Here is a 20,000-nt window from a genome sequence, read left to right as displayed (position 1 = left end):
AAGACAGGAAATCATGATAACGAAATAAACAGTTTTCTGGATAAAAAGGTAATATTTGAGAAATAGTAATTATTATTTTAAAGCCAAGACATTTTTGCCTTAAACGAACTCCTATGATTGTCTTAACCCTTACTTTCTCTACTCACATAATACTGTATGACAGAAACATGAGACATTTTGAACTTTGGATGTGATGGTACTTTATTTACTTAGTTTCTTCAATACTTGTCAAGTCTCTGAAAAGTTTCTTTAAAAAGGTTTAGATTCATAGAGTGACAGATTTTTTTTAAAGCAGCAGAAGACTTTTCCTCACATGATATTAGTTTGCAAGGTTATGACTGGTTGACTTTTCTTGTATTATAACTTCTTTGCAGGTTCTGTTTCTTCAAGAAAAATTAAGTAATGATCAGGGTTGGCAAATGTTTTGGTGGTGTTTGTACATTGTCCTGTACCTCCTTCAGGTATAGAAGACTTCTTTTTTTCATAAATATGCATACTCTGATGCAGAACCTTTAAGCAGAATGAATTTTTATACATTTTATGTATACCAAAGGGTCACAGATGGTAGAAAGATTTGTTACCATGAGGTAGTGTAGCATTTTGTGATTATAAAATTAATCTGTCTCTAAATCTGTTTAAAGAGTTTTTGCCATCTAATGAGCAATATAAATTATTAATATTTTCATGTTCTTAGGGACATTCACAGCCATAATTTTACCAACACAGCTGTTTGACCCAGTGACATCATGTTTTGCATATTTTTGCATTTTAATGAGCTAGTCATTTAAAAGGTTACAAAGAAACCATAACTCATAAGTAATTAAATTATTTAGCAGAAGAAGTATGAGCAGATCTTCTGACATAGGTCACTGTGGGAAGGAAAAATCATAGCTATAGTGAGTTGCACCTGTTTGTTTGGAGGTAGGTGTGAATAGAGACTCTACCCTTAGGTTTTGAGCTTTTATTTCCTAAAGTATTTGAATGCATGTGTAAACTCAAGCAATTCACATTATTATTATTGTTATTATTATCATCACGCGGTAACTTTAAAAACTAGACCTCATTCACAAACAGTACTAGGTATTTGATTTCTTTGGAAGTCTGGATAGCTTCAAGATTGTTTTTAGAAACCATTTATGACCATAGGTTGTGTCCTGTTTTTGCCCCTACCACTTGCTTCCTCTTTATCTTCCTTATCTACAGATTAAAAAGGTTATATTCAGACATATTGAGGGATTTGTACTTAATTCTGCTTTGAAATTCTTTATGGCATGAAAATGCCATGAATTGAAGGGAGTCTTGAGCTTAACAGTCCATTCTTCCTTATGTCCTTGTCCTAAGAAATGGCCTCCAGAAACACCAAGAGGGCAGAATACATTCAGCAAGTTGCTAGCTACATTTGGAGGTAAAGAAACCATGTTTTAATACTTAGAATTTTGTCTTTTAAGAAAATTGAATAAGAAAAAAATTGGTATAGTTTTTAGATAGAGAAAGATGTAGAGTTTGGTTTCGAAGTTTGAAAAAGTAGCTTTTAATCACATAGATAAATGATAGTGCCCTCCAGGAAGCCTTCTCTGCTTTGGTGCCATTTAATATGAAAAGGTTGTCCAGTATTGCTGAGGTTCTGGAATGCAGAGTTTGAGTGAGAAACATAGTTTATGAAGTCACCCCAATAAACCATAACTTTTTGTGTTGTTAGTTCTTTGTCTGCCACTCAGGACTATTTAAAATAAAATGTTTACTCTAAAATACAAAATAGGGACTCTCTACTTGGGACCACCCAGAAATGCAATGCAAAGTCTTCTTTGTTCTTGCTTTGGTTTATCTAAGCCCAAGTTTGGGACTACATAGTAAAGATGTGTATCTTGTTGTGTGTCATCGTGCTTTCAATTAGGAATCTTGGTCTGCCATTGACAGGGAAACAGCCACAACTTGTTGCCTCTCCATTGTGCTTCATTTGTCCATGTGTGGTTTCCTGTTTCTTAAACTAAAAGCAAAGAATTTAAATTAAGGCACTTTAGAATACCTCATTTCTGTCCGTAGACCTTGCATAATTAATAATTTACTTATTTTCATGATATTAAAATCAAGTTAGCAACTAGCAAAAACAAAAACCAAATTAAATGTTTACTGCTGGACCTGGTTATAAAGACATGGTTAATGAAAGATGAAGTGAAGTTAATTTTTTTGTGATTTATTTTCCTTAATAGAACACTGGAGTTAGTGGCGTTTAAAAAAATAGAATGTTCTAATAACATTTTAAAAGTTAGTAACACAGCAGGTGACAGTATGGGCAAGTGTAAAGTGAATGTTTTGAAATAACTAGCATTTGGGTGACCTGGGATGTCAGGACTAGAGACAAGGGTGTGTGTTTGTCAATATATCTTACATGTTTTACAGACTCCTAAGGGAACAGGGGAAGATACAATTTCACCTTTTCTGTGCCAAAACATTTTAATTATATCTTCTTCCAACTACAGCGGTTCAGTAACCAAGGAGCTGACATTGATGCATGTGTTGATAAAGCTGCAAACATTCAAAATGAGATTAACAAAGATTTTGAGGAAAGGGTGACAGCTAATTTTGCACAGTATTCTGCATCTAATTCAGGCCAGGGTAACGACAGAATATTTTATAACTATTGTGTTATTCAAAAGGACTTTTATGATGCTTTTATATTTGTGAATATTTTGGTGTCTTGCTCAATGATCATTATCTATGCAATGAGTGAAAACTTTTATTTGTCCATATGTTGTAATCCCACACCATTTCTGTAAGGGAAGAAACCTCTTAGTATAAAAATTTTTTTTCATGTAAATTACCCTTTATTCAAGTAACTGTTTACCTTATGTTAATTTATCTTGAGTTCACTGACTTGAAAAGGTAAAGTGGCACCGAATTCACATATTTTCTAATATTGCTTAGTGTGCATTGATTAAAAAAAGAAAAAGTTATATTCAATTTACTTAATTAATAAAATTGTAGTTTCTTTATTTTCCTGAAGCCCTTTGAGCACATTTCAGTGTATTTCTTTGCTCCTCTGTTCTTTTCTTGAAGGCAGCTGACAGTCTTCTTTCTCTTTTCTTTTTGTTTGTGAAATTTTCTTTTTTTCTGTCCACTCACTTCTCCATCTGCTTTCACTTTTGTCTGCTTGGGCCGTCTCTCTCTCATCCCAACTTGATAATGAGGAATGCAGTGTGACCCTGACCTCTATCAGCCCATGCATGACCTTCCGACTCCACCATATAACCTCTGACCTTCTCTTTGACAGCTTGATTAATTACCCTGTGTTATGATTTATGAGTAAGTGCTATGTAAAAATAATAGACAACAGGTGGTCCTCTGAAAACTTTTTGTGGCATGTTTTCTTTTCTTGACTAACTTGAGGAGCTATTTGAAGTTGGGAACTCAGTGGGACAATGTATGTTTGTCTGTAACAGCAGCATTTTTATACATTCTATCATACCCCTTATGTGTGGGGAGCTACCAGGAGAAGAAGTAGAAGTGGGATGAAAGTTTTACAAAAGTATTATCAGGATGACATTACCAAAATGCGCATTTAGGTGGAAATGCAAAACTGAGTCAACCTCGACATTTCAGGCGTTTCAGTCTCAGGTCACGTCTTGAGAAAATTGCTCCAATAATGGAGGGGGCATTTTTCAAGCATTGCTGCAGCTCCAACAGCTATGTTTACTTTAACGCTTCACTAGTGACTTCTGATTGGTTGTCATGACCTCATCTCACTGTTGCACCTAGGATGTTGCAACAGTGACATATGCATCCCCTTCTTATGACAAAGATGAGAAATAAACAGAACATACATCTTTCAGAAAGATGAATGGACAGTAGTTTGTCCATTTTAACCATGGGCAGATTTAGTTTACAGATCAGAACACTCTGGGATTCATTTCCCTGGGGGATTAGCTGTGATCTTGCTGCAAACAGTCTAGATAGCATTGTTGAACTTGGAAAATCTGACTGATAATGCTCAGGAAAATCATCTCTTACAGCTCCTTACTTGAAGGCCAAAAAGATAGTTACATAGGTCAAGGGATCCCACTTTAGCCCCTGACCTCTCTGGTCACATATGGCATAGTGTGTTGGTAGATTAATACGTGGGACTGAGTACTTTCATCTCATTATTCATTTAGCCAACCACATGAGATTTGAAAAGATATAGAATTTACCTCAACTATCTTACATTTCCATTGAGCTTGCAACTGGTGACTAATAGGCAAAATTAACTTGTATAAATCTTCAGTTTCTAGCATCTGGTGTGAGGCTTTTTTGTGAGACCATCCTGCTTTTGGTCAGGCAACTCTTAATTATTTATCTACTGCATCTTTGTGAGGAGGGCACTTGTGCATCTATTTGATTCGGGTATCAAGGTTTCTCTTTGGCTCATTGTGTTCACCACCACCTGTCTGCTTCAGGCCACTCTAACCTCAGCCATCATCTTCTGATTGAATGATAAATGAAGTATTATTTATTAGCAAATGTGTTTGTAAAACTTAAAATAAAGATGGCTTGGAGCCTCAGGTTATCAATCCAAACCAAAGAAAAAGTGTTTGTTATTGAATGAAATGCTATGATTAGAAATAAAACGAGATAGTATTTAAGAGTCTAGAGATATAGCCTGGCAAACACTGGTCTAAAAGTAAAACTATCATTATTAATGAGTTTGGTGTGATGAATTAAGGAATAAAGCATGCTTTTTATCATTATTTGTCCTGGTGTTTCCCTCCTAGATTTACTATAAGAAAACAAAGAATTAGTTAACTGTAATGTGCATCTGTTTGCCTCTGGAAATACACTGTATTGAGATTGGCTTGGATAAATCAAATTGTAAATTTTATTATATCTTTTTAAAGATTGCAGGATGAATTTCCAAGTGCATTTGAAATAAGCTAACTTTTCATCTGGCAAGAAAGTTATTCTCTTTAAGGAGCAATTAAGTATAAATGGATGGTTTTAAGAGCCTAGATATAAATAAACAAAAATGCTAATTTTCAAAAGCAGCCCTAGAAAATAATTTTAGAATATTATTATTTGTTTGAGGTTTCTGTTTATAGAGTACTTTTGCAGCACTTCACAACTGATAGGTATTTGCCTTTTTGTATTTCTCAATTGAATTACTGAAAAAGAGAGGGCAATTTAAGATGTTACCTACTTCATCTTTATTGAAGCATTTCACGTGATCCAATTAATAATATTTTATGCAAAATTGTTATTTTTAGAGATTGAGATTTTGTCTTTGCCTCATTTTCATGTGAATATTTATTCCATAGTTTTTTTTTTTTAATAATCCATTCTAAATCTAAGCTATAGCAAAATTGGTACTACATATAGAGATGCTGAAACGTTTCAGACATGTTAGGTATTTCAAGAATGGCATAAAGAGAAAAGCAAACTTTTACTGTATTATATATATATATGTATATATGTATGTATGTATGTATGTATTATGTATCTGTACCATTTAGAGCAGTAGATAGGGCTAAAATATTAATGCATGACTGCTTGCTTTTCTTGCTCTATAAGGGTATAATAGAAGTAGTGCACATAGATTTTATTAAAAATAAAGGATAATTTATATTCAATATTATTTTTGCGTTATCTGAAATAGCAAAAAAGAATAAAAGTAAACAAAATTAATTTCCTTATGGATGATTGAAATTTAGCTTGGAAATCTTTTTTTGAAAGTTGGGATAGCAATGACTCTGTGAGATATCCAAAGAAAAGGCCCTTGGATAAATATTCAAGATGATTTTTGTTTGGATTTGTTATGTCTAAAAGTCTGATATATTTAAAAGAATAAGCTGTTTTCTGTACAATCCAGGTGTTAAAAAGAAGAAATTTTATGTTCCCCATCTAATTGATAAAAATCCTTTAATTGATTTACATAGTAGTGATTTTAAAAATAGAATCATTTTTCATCTCTTGAAGCCTCAGTGAAAAATTGACATTGTGTCCTTATAAAATTGGACAAATGAGTCATGTAATTTTCTGTTACATAATCAATAACTTAGACAAATTCTACTTCTTTGATGATTTATGTGTGTCTGTTTTAGACTAGTTTAGACTATACATGTAAAGGTTCGGATTTCACAATGCACATAAAACTATAATAGACAAAATTATTCAGTTTGTATTACTTGGGGTTCCAAAAAAATTGTAAATGTCTGTCTTCAAATTACCTCCTCCCATCATAGAATCAATTTCTCTTACTGAACTTATGGATTTCGTGTGGCATGACATTGTCATTTTTTAGATATTTTTATTTTTTTCTGAGTTTTTAAAAATTGGAATTCATTGATTACTTAAGCATGATGCTCACATTATACCAATTTACTAAAATTTATGTTGCCTTCAGTTGGAAATTTTTCAGATCTCTGGGGTATCTTCTTGCTCTAGATTTGAAATTCTCTGATTTTTTTTTTGTCATCTCTTTTTTTTATTCCAAGATCCTACTTTGGGATAGCTAGATTCCAAAGCATGTGCTTTAAAAAAAAGAAAAGTTCAATTCAGCTGAGAGAAGAGGGCAGGAAAGGAACATGACAGGAGACCACTTACTCATGGTACAAAATCTAGTAAGGAGGCAATTTTCTTTTTGGCCTATGGTGACCTTTTTTGACTATGTTCCTTACACCAGAGACAGTGTACTGAATGCCTCTATTTCACCCTGTTTAGCAGAGTGCAACAGTGTCCTTTAACTTAGTTTTGGTGGGAGGGGAAGTTATAGCAGAAATTTGAGAAGGGCGTGAAAAGTTGTAAGAGGCACAAGGAAGAGGGGTAGGAACTTCCTTCAAATGTGATTTTGATAACTAGTCGAGTGTGTCCAACTGTAGAAAATCACCAAGTGACAATCTGTCTACCTGACAGTGATCACAATGTGTTACAAGACTTTTGAATAGCTATACAGATTAGAATAAAGCAAGACCAAATAAAGTATCTTTTGTTGGTATAGCTTTGGCTTACCAGCTAGGTAGGTAAGGATTTTTTTTTTTAATCTTCTCATATGCTTTGTGTTTGAGATGTTTAAATAAAAATGAAGATGAAGCATTTATTTCTGCCTAAGAATATTTTATAAGTCTTTCATAAAAGGAGTTTTTGACTAAGAATTCTAAGATCATATGATCTTAAAAGGATATAAGTTGAATAGATGTACCCTGTTTTATCGATCAATTTTGTGCACATTGAATAATTTATTTTCATATTTTTTTAAAAGGAAGTCCTGTATTTACACTAAGAGCCTTTTAGAGTAGAATTAAGAATTCTTTGAGACCCATATCTTCATACACACACACATACATGTACACACTAATCAAGGTGGTTGAAAAATATATTAACTGATTGGATGAGAAGAAAAATAACCCCAATACAGTTTTTGTGCTATTTGAAATACCTGAAAAAAGCCAGCCAAGCTCAGTAACAACATACTTCGAAGTAATAATGCTGATTCAATGATAACATTGATTTATTTTAGTGCTGTTGTCAGTTGCGTGGGTTCTGATCAGCTTCTGATGGTCACTTGGAGAAGAAATGTGATTTTTAAAATTCAATTCAGGTCCTAGAGGTTGAATTTTTAAAATAGATAATGTTTTGGGGGGTAGACATAAAACTAATTAGATTTAATTATCTATAAGTCTAATTCTTCTTCTTTGTATCATAATATAGTACTTACTATCATTTGGCCATGTGGAGTTTTTATAAGGGTATGAATATCGTGAATATCACAGTTTCTCTCAGTGTACTATAGAATTGGTTAGAAAGAGAAAGATTATATAATACTTTCAAAGTGTCCTCCAGCAAATGTTATTCAGGGGTTAGTGGTGCTAACATTTTTGTTTTCCCCATTTTTGCTTTATTAAGTTTAAATTGTCAAAATCTTTCCAAATGTGAATATCAATGAATCAGTTCCTCCACTCCCCAAATATTCATAGATCTGTTTTATGCTAGTCCCCAAATGGAAAATCACACATACAAATTAAACATTTATTAGCAACTCAACAAATATTTTTGATTACCAATCTTTTAAATGTTAACTTATGATAGTGATTAAAAAATAAAAATCTCAGAATAAAAAAAATGTCATTTCCATATACTATGGCAATACTTTTTAAACATGTTTTAATTTTTAAAAAGGATTTGTGTAGCTTCCTTAAGTTGAACAGGCAAATCAGCGATATGAGATGGATAGTAGATAAGGCTTCTGCTCTTTATGTGATCATAAATACATAGAATATTAGGTACATTTTTTCTTGTTTTTTTTTTCTTCTCTGTCAGTATTCAGATATAATAAACCAAAACACAAATGTGGATGAAAAGAAAGAAAACTCATTTAAGGCAGCATGGAAGTTGTGAAACTCCATACCAAGATGTTTATTTTTCTCATAGCATGTCTTCTGGATAGTAAGGACATTTGGAAAGTGTAAATGTGGTTGGTGCTTGTCAGTGTTCCCAAAGATTATTTTTCTTCATAAGATCTAGAGCAAAACCTTTTAGTTTAAATGAACAATCTTTATGTCACAGTTTTGCTTTTTTTTTTTTTGCTTCTGTTATACTTAAAGTCTGCTTATTTACATATATAACCCATACCACAATAAATTAAAGAAATTCAGAGCCTCAGATGACCAAAAGAAAGAAGTATAGCCCTAGTTATAAAATAATAATTTTTGAAATATAGGCCTATGAATTTACTTAATATAAAATGTTAATACTTTTAGAAATTGAAAATATTTCTATGATTACATTATTTCCTTTCTTTTTACAACAGGAAGGCTATGGAATAATAATACTCAATCCCAATGAAAACTATATTGAAGTGGAAAAGGCCAAATCACAAGTGCAGTTATCTTCTGATGGTTCAGATGAGCCAGCAGAAAAACGTGAAAGAAAAGATAAAACCTGCAAAGAAGCAAAGAAGCGGCGTGATTTTTATGAAAAGTATCGTAACCCTCAGAAAGAAAAAGAGATGGTACCATTATATATTAGAGTAAGTCAAGTGCCTACATTTTCCTTCATTACTTGATATGCTTTTTGTTCCTCCCAAATTTTTTTTCACATAAAGTACTTGGCTTTTTTAGCAATTTATCTCTTGTGAGCATCAACTTCTTAAAGGTATTTTCTTTCCCAGTCAGAAAATAACTTTGATAAAATTCCCAAATATATCACTTCAAGTCCATGTGCTATTTCATATAAGCCTCAAATGAAAATATGCCTTCCTTTTGGGTCAGGGTGTCTTTTTGTGGGAAACCCACTAAAATAATTTGATCATGAAATGCATATAGAAACTTTGCAAGACAACTTTACAATCTGCCTTACCTTTTAAAATATTGTGTCATTCTGTTGTTCATTAGATAGAGTATAGATCATCTAATAATTGTAAAAAATGTATTATCTGCTGAATTAATAATGTACTGTGCCATATACCAGTGTTCATCTTGTGTGTAGCAGTTTTATCAGGTAACGTGTTATTTTCATGGGAGCAGCCATTCACTGTGTCTTAGCTTAACTTCTAAAGGCAGATGAAGGGAGTGAGGGTTATTAATATCTTAATAAATATTTAAGTTAGAATAGTTCAAGAACGGTGTAATGAGGGAACTCTGTCCCTTGCTCTTTTCTTACTCAATGAACCTTTGCACTTGGTAATGCTAGCAGCATGGGATCGTTAGAACAGTGCTTCCCGAGGATTTCTAATTCTGCAGGGGGCACAAACAATTTTATTTGCACTTTGACACATTCTGCTTGATATACATGCTGTGGGTTTTGTGTTTGAGTCCAATTCATTCAATTTAGCTCTTATTATGGAAGGTGGAGGTTTAATTTAAGAGTAAAGCATGTCACACATACCAAAGAGGAAGCAAAACAAAATGGATTTGTTCTTCAGATGAGATATTTGGAGATTTTTAAAGAACAGAATAATTGCCATTTTTATTTGTACTGTATTGTAGTGGTAATGTATCATATCCTGCAACTTGGCTTGTTTTTAAACTTACAAGAGCTGGTAATAGACATATCTTATACCACTTTGGGAGCAAAATAAAAACTATTTTGCCTTACAGGTTATGCTTTTCCTTTGTGGAATTTTCACTCAAAGAAAATATATTTGCCCATATGTCAGTCTAATGAGTAAATGAAGATGGCAGTCCAGTAGTGAAGGTGGTTCTCAGATTCCCAATGAATCCAAAGCAGAGAGTCTTTCAAGACCCTCAAATTTTCCCAGATAGCTTGTAAAGCCAAAGGGAAAGAGAGAGAGAGAAAAAAAAAGCATGCACAAATTTAGCATCACGTGAACCACTATCAGTATTTGAAAATACCAAAAATTATCAGATTTTAAGTCAAATAATATTCCTCCTTTTCCTAACTTAGACAGAATCCCCCCTTGGCAACTGAGTTCATAATGTTGCCTTCTCATTTACTAGGCTACCTCAGCCTCCCATGTCTCTCCTAACATTTTGTTGTAAAATTGTAAAATAAAAATTGTAAAATGAAAAATTGTAAACTAAAAAATCTATCACATTTCTTCTACTTAGTCTTTCTAGGAATGAATTAAAATATTTAAAAATTCAGGTAAAATTAGTAGTATTAATTTAATGTTCTAAAATAGATACAAGAAATGAAACTTTCCATGTGTTCAACTATGTATTTTTACTTCCTTGGTTTTTTGTGTTTGTCTGTAACATGTACAACTTAAGGATCTGTTTCTGAAATCTAATTCTCTAGGTCTCATTTCTTCTTTTCTATCTTCTCTTTGTCTTGTCACCATTTACTTCAGTTTTCCTTTTGTTCTCTTGTACGTATGCATTTTCTTTATTCTGTATTTCACATCTTTTTTAATTTATCCCGTTTTAACTTTTCCTGAATTTAACACTGAAAATGAATTCTTAGTTTTTTTTCCCTCTTTGTTAAGTGGCTTTCCATTTCCTCCTTGTCTTTTCCCCTCTAATTCTCTCATCTGTTCAGCATGTTCTTTTTTTTCTTACTCTTCTGTCATTCTTTTTTACTTTCTCACATTGCAGCTTTCAACCTCCTTTCCCTCGCTTTTGTGTTATCTCATTTCTTCCATGAAGTAGCTCTTCTACCTCAGGAAACAGTGAAAGACAAAAATAGATCATATAAATTAAAATCCTACATGCATCACTCATACTTTTAGATATGCAGTAGTATTTTGAACTTCCCACCTTTTCACTTAAAAACCTCAGAGCAGTTTGCTAAGAAGCAGAGATAGATGCACTCTTGAGAATACTGCTAGATAGTAAGGTTTTATCCTTTCAATGAGAGATGGGGTGAATTGCTCAGCGTTTGGTGCATTCATCTTTTAGGTCACTAGGACCCATTTAAAAGTGACTACTTCTGGTGTATTGTCATACTCTATCTGTATTTCTTAAAAAGGAGTGACTTACAACCTTGAGAGCATATTCAAAACTAGAAAGTATTTCTTTAAATCTTGAGGATATATGTGTGTATGCATATCTCCATTGTATGTTCTGTAAGTCTTAGTGCAATTTTAAACTTTCCCCACAGATCTGAGCATAACATGAGACAGATCTTTTCCTTTAAATATAAATCTGATATCTTATGCAGGTCTCAGGTGTTAGTTTTGTACTCAGTTACCAGCCCTGTAAAGAAGTTCTGAAGTCATTTATCAATAGGGAAACCTCAGCATGGGGAGATTAATTGAGTGTACTTGAGTCAATCCAGTCTGTGATTTAACTTTGATTTTTAAAATACTGACTCTTCTAGCAATTAAAGAAAAATGATAATTACTTATTTTAGTATCTCTCTCAAGACACTTTTCACACCTTAGTTAACTTGCCCGTTGTTCAGATGAATGAATAAAGTTAGAGGAGCAAGACTTGCTTTTTAATGACCTTTGTAAAATTTTTGTTACCAAAACACTAATTTCTGAATGAAAACCGATTAGCTTTTTTTTCTATCATAGCTCCGCTATGTGAAAGAATGTTCTAATCCAGTCACACTGGCTTGTCTTCTAAATACTTCTTGCACTTTCCCTCACTCGTACTGTTGCACAAGCAAGTTCCCCCTTTTCCTCTCCACTTTTAGAAATCATTCCTATACTTTAAGGCCCAACTTTGGCCCCACCTTGTCTTTGAAGTCTTCTTTGACCATTGAAACTCATAATGATCCTTCCTTTCTTTGAACTCATAGAACATATTGTCAGTACTATTTGTTGGGGGTAGTTCATCATCAACTGCCTTGTGACATCTCTGGTATTGTTGTCTCTTATCCTTATTTAACTTTTCATGTGTCTGTCTTCTCCCATGGCCTCAATTTCCTCACATTGGTATTAGGCTTTCAAAGTTAAATCATTAAAAAGTAAGGGAGTATTTCTAGTACTACTTTATTTCACTGACAGAGTCTTTCATGCAGAAGGTACTCAATAAGTATTTTAAAAAACTAATTGTTAGTATTCACTCAGATTTTGCACTTTTCTTAATATACAGTTGCTTCTCTGTGTAGGAGCTAGTTTTATCTGGATTTTTAAGCATTCATCTGGATTTTTGACTTGTTAACACATGACTCAATGCTTAAAAAGAAATATATCTCTTAAAAATACCCATACTAAAAAATACTATATACTAATACTAGGGAAAACTGCATAGGTAGCACAATAATATTTACTGGCTAAACCTTTGGTATCCAATTATTTCTTCTATCCAACATTTAATAAGATTTGGGGATAAAAAAGATGAAATATACATTTGGGCTAGGTAGAGAATTCAGAAGGGGAGGGGAGGATACAAAAGTCCCATATGAACAATAGTAGTCCTTGAGTAAGGACAGATGATCAGGAGATAACCATAGAGTTGACTTAGTAATGATATCTGATTCTCGTGGTTCTTGTTCACAGGAGCCAGGTTTAGATGCCAGCCCTGCCGCTTATAACCTATGTGATATTGGGCAAGTTGCTTCAGTTCTCTGGGCCTCAGTTCCCTCATCTGTAAAATAATGAAATTGGAATAGACAAATTTTTAAGATTCTTTATAGCTACAATTCCGTGATTTCATGTTAAAACTAGCTTTTCTTCTCTTTTAGACCATTTTATTTTCTTAGTATACTAAAATATGTAATATTTTCTGTTTAAAGAAATATTTTTTCCTCAGGTATCTGGAAAATAACCAGATTCTTTTTACAAATGATTGCAAATATTTAGTATAGCAAAGCACAAGTAAAAACGTAATAAGGATTTGAGACATTAAGGTTACAAAAGTATAATTTTTTTTTTTACCAAATGAATATCAATAGATATTACTAACAGATTGTGTGCTACATTCTGATACATGAAGAACAAAGCCGGAGAGATCAAAGTACTGATTATTTTCTGCTGTAACTTTACTTAACTATGAAATAATGTATTTGCTGGCATATATTATAGCTTATTAAGGGGATTGATTTGGTCTAGGCAATAAACATCATGTCAGACATGCCTGGCAGGAAAACCTGCTTAATATGTTTTGTAATAAGACAGAATTTTTTGTTCTTGAAAACATCTGCCAACTGAATTCAAGAGTGAAGACAGAAAATGTCATCAATTTCATAGTAATCTTACAAATTTAGTTTCTTTTTCAGCAACACAAATAAAGACACACAAAATTCCCAATGTTAGTCACTACTGGTTATATTACTTTTTAAAATGATGAAAAAATTTATTTTTATATAATGTGTTAATTAATTCATAATGAATTTTAATATTCCAACTGATAAAATTTTAACAAGCATATTGCCAACAGATCATTTTTAAAGCATCTGTTTTTTAATGTGTTGGGTGGAGAACTGAGTCAAATGGCTAAATATGTACATATATTCTTTTAAAAAACCATATTTCCACCCCCATGATTAGAGACACACTACTTGGTGTTTTTTTCTTTAGACCACCAGGGGCTGCTGCTGTTCATGCTGGTTTTTGCTTTCCCCAGAAGTTAAATTTACCATCGTAGAAAATATGTAAAATTTTACCTTTATTTCTCATCTCAAACCTTCTCATAATTAGGTTCAAAGTAATATAAGACCAAAGGTACCAGCAACCTGGCTAGGATATATCTATCTACCATTTGCACTAAATAAGTTGTCTCAATATTGAGAGTTATTCAGATTTTTTGAATAAATTCTACTGCTACTGCTCATTAATATAATAGTCATCATGTGTTTTATGCAAGATGGCATATCAATAAATAGCATTTAGAACAACAGCATTCCAGGCCTTTGTATTTTCTTCACCAACTCATACATAAAACTTTTAAGTTTGGATAAAAACATATTTTAGTTTAAATTTTCTAAGTACCACCTATGTACCTATGTATATAATACCCACCCAGGTGTTGGCGAAGATAAAAAAAAGTTTAGATATTTTGGTCTATATTATAGAGGGGATTTTTTTTAAGGTTTGAATTTACAGGACAGTCCTGTATGAAACAGATGATAAGATTATTAACTATAATTTCTAAGTGTTATAATTACATTTTAACATTATATACACAAATGTAATATACATGTCAATACTTTGTGACTTTCTCTGGATGTAAGAAAACATCTTGGACAGTAGAGAGAGCTCTACTCTCTAAAGACCTTACTTCTTGTCATGAATAGTATGTTATATGTATCTTAGATGGTGTCCTTAATCAGTAAGAAACATTTAGAATTTATCTTTGTTGACATTTCTATTCTCAACCTAATGTTTTTTTTTCTTTACTCATTAGCAGATCTTAGCACATTAAAAGTATTAAAAATAACTACCACTATTAGCCTTGGGACAAGAGATTAAATCAGCATAATTTTTAACTGTTCTCAGGCTCAACAAACATGATTTTGAAGTAATAATAGCCAGAATTGAAGGAAGATAGCCGTCACTCAAATAATCCTACTCTTTAGATTGAGTTGAAATGACAATAGAGTCAAAACAGAGCAATTTATAGATTATCAATGAATATTAGCCATTTAATCAATATAAGTCATTATGTAACAGCTGGACTCTGTAAACATGCTTTCAGTGTTTATTCTGTGCTAAGCCATTATATAGTACATGCTGAGAATGAAAAGACAAAACAAAACAGGCCCTGTCATCTAGGAGCTTACATTCATGGAAATATGGATAGAACAGTATACTGATAAGAAAATACAAGATAATTTGAATTAGGGAGAACTCTGACAAAGAGGAAAATCAGGAAAAGCTTCATGCAGCAAATGAAACCTGAGATGATCCATGAAGGAACTGAGATTCTAAGAAGTCGAGGTAAGGGGGGGAGTATATTCCAGATGTCAGACAACTTGTGCAGGTCACAGAAAAAGGAGAGGCAATACTGAGTTTAGCTAACAGCTAGTTTAGGGTCTGTTTGACTTCAGTGTAGAAACTGTGAGTGGGAATAACATGAAGTAGATCTGGAATGGTAGGTAGAAATCAAAAGGCAGAGTTTTAAAAGCCACACAGAGGAATTTTATTTTATCCTCAGGCAATAGGAAGCTGTTAACAGGGTTTTTGTTGTTTTTATTTTTTTGGAGCAAGGGAGTGGTGTAGTCAGACTTCTGCCTTAGAAATATCTTTTTTTCAAATGCTTTATTAACTTCTGTTTTACATCATTCATTTCTGCCAGATTTTGAGTTGCAAATTTTCTCCCTGTTTTTCCACTACTCATCGCCCCAAAATAGCGGTTCCACAGGATATCCTCTCCCCTAATCTGCTCTCTCCCATATCTTCTCCCATTCCCCCTTTGACTTTTCCAGTAGGGCATGGTGGATCTCTGTGCCCCAGTGCCTGAGTATCTTATTTCTCAATTACATGTAAAATAGTATTAATAATAATAGTATATATATTTAAACATTTGACTTTAAAACTTTGAATTCCAGATTCATTCCCTTATTCCCTTGTCACCCACCCTTACTGGGAAGATAAGCAATTAAGTATAGGTTGTACGTATGTAACTATACAAAACATTACCATAGTAGATATATTGTAAAAGACTGACTATATTTCCTTCCCTCCTATCCCACCTCCCACTTGTTCTATTCTCTACTTTGATCCTGTCCCTTTTCAAAAGTGGATGCTTCCAACTCCCCTCCCCCCCAGCCTGCCACTCCCTTCCATCATCCCTCCTCTCATCTCCTTCCCCCCTACTCTCCTGTAGGGTGAGATAACCTATTTAGTGTGTATGTCATTCCGTCCCTGAGCCAAATTCAATGAGAACAAGGTTGAACGATTCCCTTTTGCCTTCCTATTCTTCCCCTCCATTTTAACCATTTTCCCTTGCCTCTTCTATATGATAGTTTACCCTATTCTGTTTCTCCCTATCTCCTCTCATTATATTCCTCTCTCACCTCTTAATTTCACCTTTTAAGTATCATCCCTTCCTATTAAATTGGTCCTGTACCCTCTATCTATGTCTACCTGTAAACCTATATACACATATTCACATATGTATTCATACGCCCATATACCTTCCTATATAGACATATATTTCTATTCCCTTCAACTATTTTCATACTGAGAAAAGTTTCATCAGTTACAATTATTGTTTTTCCATGTAGGAATATAAATAGTTCAACTTTGATAAGTTCCTTATGATTTCTTTTCCCTGTTTACCTTCTCATGTTTCTCTTGCTTCTTGTATCTGAATGGCAAATTTTCTATTCAACTCTGTTTTTTCATCAAGAACACTTGAAAGTCCTCTATTCCATTGAATGACCATATTTTCCCCTGAAACTTGATACTCAGTTTTGTGTGTAGGTGATTCTTGGTTTTAATTCTAGCTCCTTTGACCTCTGGAATATCCTATTCCAAGCCCTTCAATCCCTCAGTGTAGAAGCTACCAGATCCTGTGTTATCCTGATTGTCTTTCCACAATATTCAAATTGTTTCTTTCTGGCTGCTTTTAATATTCTCTCCTTGATCTGGGAATTTTGGAACCTGGCTATAATATTCCTAGGAGATTTCTTTTTGGGATCTTTTTAGGAGGTGATCGGTGAGCGATGTAAGATTTGTCCACTGATTGTTTATGGGAGATAAGGAAAATGTCAAGGAAAACTTTGAAGTTGTAAACTAGGATGACTGAAAGGATGCCAGTTCCCTCCACAGAATAGAAACTTTGGGGAGGGAAGATATTGAGCAGGAATTTGGAGATCTGGGCATAGGGTTCATGAAAGGGACTAGGGCTACTTATAAAGATTTGGACATCATATTGATAGAGATGGAAGAGAGAACCCATGGGAGATGATGAGATGCAATGAAATGCATGTAAGAGAGAGAGAAAGATAGAGGGGGAGAGGGGAAAGGGTGAAGGGTATGGGAGAGGGAGGCAGGAAAGTGTGTGTGATAGAGAGAGAGAGGGAGAGAGAGAGAGAGAGAGAGAGAGAGAGAGAGAGAGAGGAACAAAGAAATAAAACAAGGTCTACAGCATAGCTATCAGAAACATCCTTTCTTAGGAGTTATAAGATAATTATCCACAAGAGGAGACTGAGCAGAAGCAGACAGATAGAAGAACCAGAAGAGAGCAATATCATGGAAGTCAAGGAAAAGAGAATATTAGGAAGAGGGAACAATTAGCATTTTGAAGCTGTATTGAGGGTAAGTAGAAAAATACTGAGAAGAGGCTATTGGATTTTCTTAATTAAATACATTATTGGTAATTTTGGAGAAAGAGGACAGCTACATGGTACAATGGTTAGTGCCAGATCTGAAGTAAAAAATACTTATCTTCTTGAGTTCAAATCAAGCCTCAGATTTATCCTAACTGTATGACCCTGGGCAAGTCACTTAACCTCCATTTGCCTCTGTCCTAATCTGTAAAATGAGCTAGAGAAGGAAATGGAAAACCATTCAAGTATCTTTGCCAAGAAAACTCCAAATGGGGTCATAAAGAGTCAGATACAATTGAAGGAACTGAACAATGTTGGAGAAAATTATTTCAATTGAGTGAGGTCTTTAATGAGATTTCAGGGAATTGAGAAGTGAGGGGAATGTGAAAGAGTGAAGGCAATGACTATAAAAGATTTTTTCTCCTAATTCAGGTGTTAAGAGAAGTATTAATAAGGTTAAGTGGACTTTTAAAAAAGAGTATGAATGAATGAATGAAACATTTATTAAGCACTTACTTTGTACAAAGGTGCTAGAAATATAAATAGAAAAGCAAGATAGTCCCTGCTCTCAAGGTGCTCATATTCTAATGGGGAGAAACCACAGACATGGAAGGTTTTTAGCTGCAAGTAATATGGGAAAGACCTTTGATCACTTTGATAGATTAGCTCTTCTCAACAATGCAGCAATCTAAGACAATTCCAAAAAACTAAAGATGGAAAATGCTATCCACATCAAGAGAAAGAACTGTGGAGATTCAATGCAGATCGAAGCATACTATTTTTCCTATTTTTTTTTCTTTCTCATGATTTTTATGTTTGGTTTTAATTCTTCTTTACAACATTAGTAATGTAGAAATATGTTTGATATGATTGTATATATGTGGCCTATGTCAGCTTGCACACCATATTGGGGAAAGGGGAGAGAGGGAGAAAATTTAAAACTAAAAGTCTTATGAAAGTCAATATTGAAACGTGTAAATGAATCAATATTTTAAGAAAGACCCTTCATCCTTAGAGTGCAGTAGCAAATGGTAATGCTGCCTCTTTAATGTCTTTTATACCAATAAAAAATGACGTCACTCTGATGTTGGACTTTGCCAGGGACTTGGATGGCAAGAACTTTCTGGGCCTTCAAGTGGTTGTGGCTATAGCCCCCATAGGAGCAATTGCTAGGCTGTAACTACATGAGAGTTGCTTCCCAGGATGTTGACTAAGAGTGCTGGGCTGGAAGCATCACTGCTCCCAAGGTTCTTGGGGATAGTCCCCTCTTGAAGGGGTTTTTAGGTGTGGAGTATAGGAAGTATGGTTGGGAATAGGGGTTGTGTAAGAAACTTAAGATAAGAATAGTAGGAAGCTTAAGAGAAGAGCAGGTATTGCTGAAGTGCTAAAAAACTGCATTTGGAAAGGATTGCTTGAAAGATATGAAGGCCCAGTTGAGATTAATATGTAAAAAGGAGAAGCATTCAGATACTTTGTTAGTAACTTGAAGTGTTAGTTTCATTTGCCATTTATTTCTGGGTGGGATTTTTTTTGGTGGCTGGTAGACAAGAATTCGATAAATAACCCTGTTATAGTGATAGTTTCTAAAAAAGTACTAAGAAGATAGCAGGGTAGAAAAAAAGCATTTTGGTTCTTATAGTACTCCCTGAGATATGTCCCATTCAGTTGAGATAGGGTGTGTAGTAATCCAACTATCCTCTGTACCTGTAAAACTCTAGAGACCCTTTATTGTTGTCATTCAGTCATTTCAGTCATGTCTGGTTAACTTGTGATTCCATTTGGTGTTTTCTTGGCAATGATACTGGAGTGATTTGCCAGCTCCTTTTCTAGGTGACTTTATAGGTGAGGACTTGCCCAGTTTAAGTGACTTGCCCAGAGTCACACAACTAGGAAGTATCTGAGGTCAAATTTGAACTCACAAAAAGGAGTCCTCCTGATTTGGGGCCTGGTACTTTATCTACTACACCACATAGATGCCCTGCCTAGAGACCCTACGGAAGAGATATGTTCCTGTCCTACCAAGGTAAAGATTTTAGAATGCAATGTAGTGTAGAAATGCTATAATGTAGAGTATACAATTTGGAGAGTGTCACATATTATCTAGCATTTTCAAGAAGGATGATGAAACAATCAATGACTATACTTTGCCAATCTCTTTTAGCATCACATTAGCACCACATCCAAACTAACTAGTGAGCCCCTGCCATGGTTAGAAGTATATAGAGTGATTGATATACCCTAAAACTTGCTTCAAGAATCCCAAACCCTTTTGTGAGTTGCTTCCTGCTTTCCCTTCTTAATACCTATGATAGTATGAGGAGTAGAAAGAGGCATGGTTTTCCAGCCTGGGATGGTGATAGAGACATTCTTTTTTTTTTTTTTTATTAATTTGTTTGTTTCCTTTTAGTTTA

The 20,000-nt window shown here is 33.9% G+C and overlaps 1 protein-coding gene across 1 annotated transcript in view; it reads left to right on the top strand.

Annotated features, from left to right (window-relative positions):
• The window catches only part of ARB2A (ARB2 cotranscriptional regulator A), a 527,996-nt gene that overhangs the window by 217,356 nt on the left and 290,640 nt on the right, over positions 1-20,000 (top strand). The window contains exon 6 of the mRNA XM_069085441.1: positions 8,777-8,995. Coding sequence (XP_068941542.1) covers positions 8,777-8,995 — 219 coding nt within the window. The remainder of the gene's footprint in view (positions 1-8,776; positions 8,996-20,000) is intronic.

The sequence above is a fragment of the Petaurus breviceps genome, unplaced genomic scaffold (assembly GCF_028583685.1).
Source record: "Petaurus breviceps papuanus isolate PSGF00001 unplaced genomic scaffold, PetGlider_PUasm1.0 175, whole genome shotgun sequence".
NCBI lineage: Eukaryota > Metazoa > Chordata > Mammalia > Diprotodontia > Petauridae > Petaurus > Petaurus breviceps.
The sequence above is the reverse complement of the archived record's forward strand: the minus strand, read 5'-3'. Positions and strand labels throughout refer to the sequence as shown.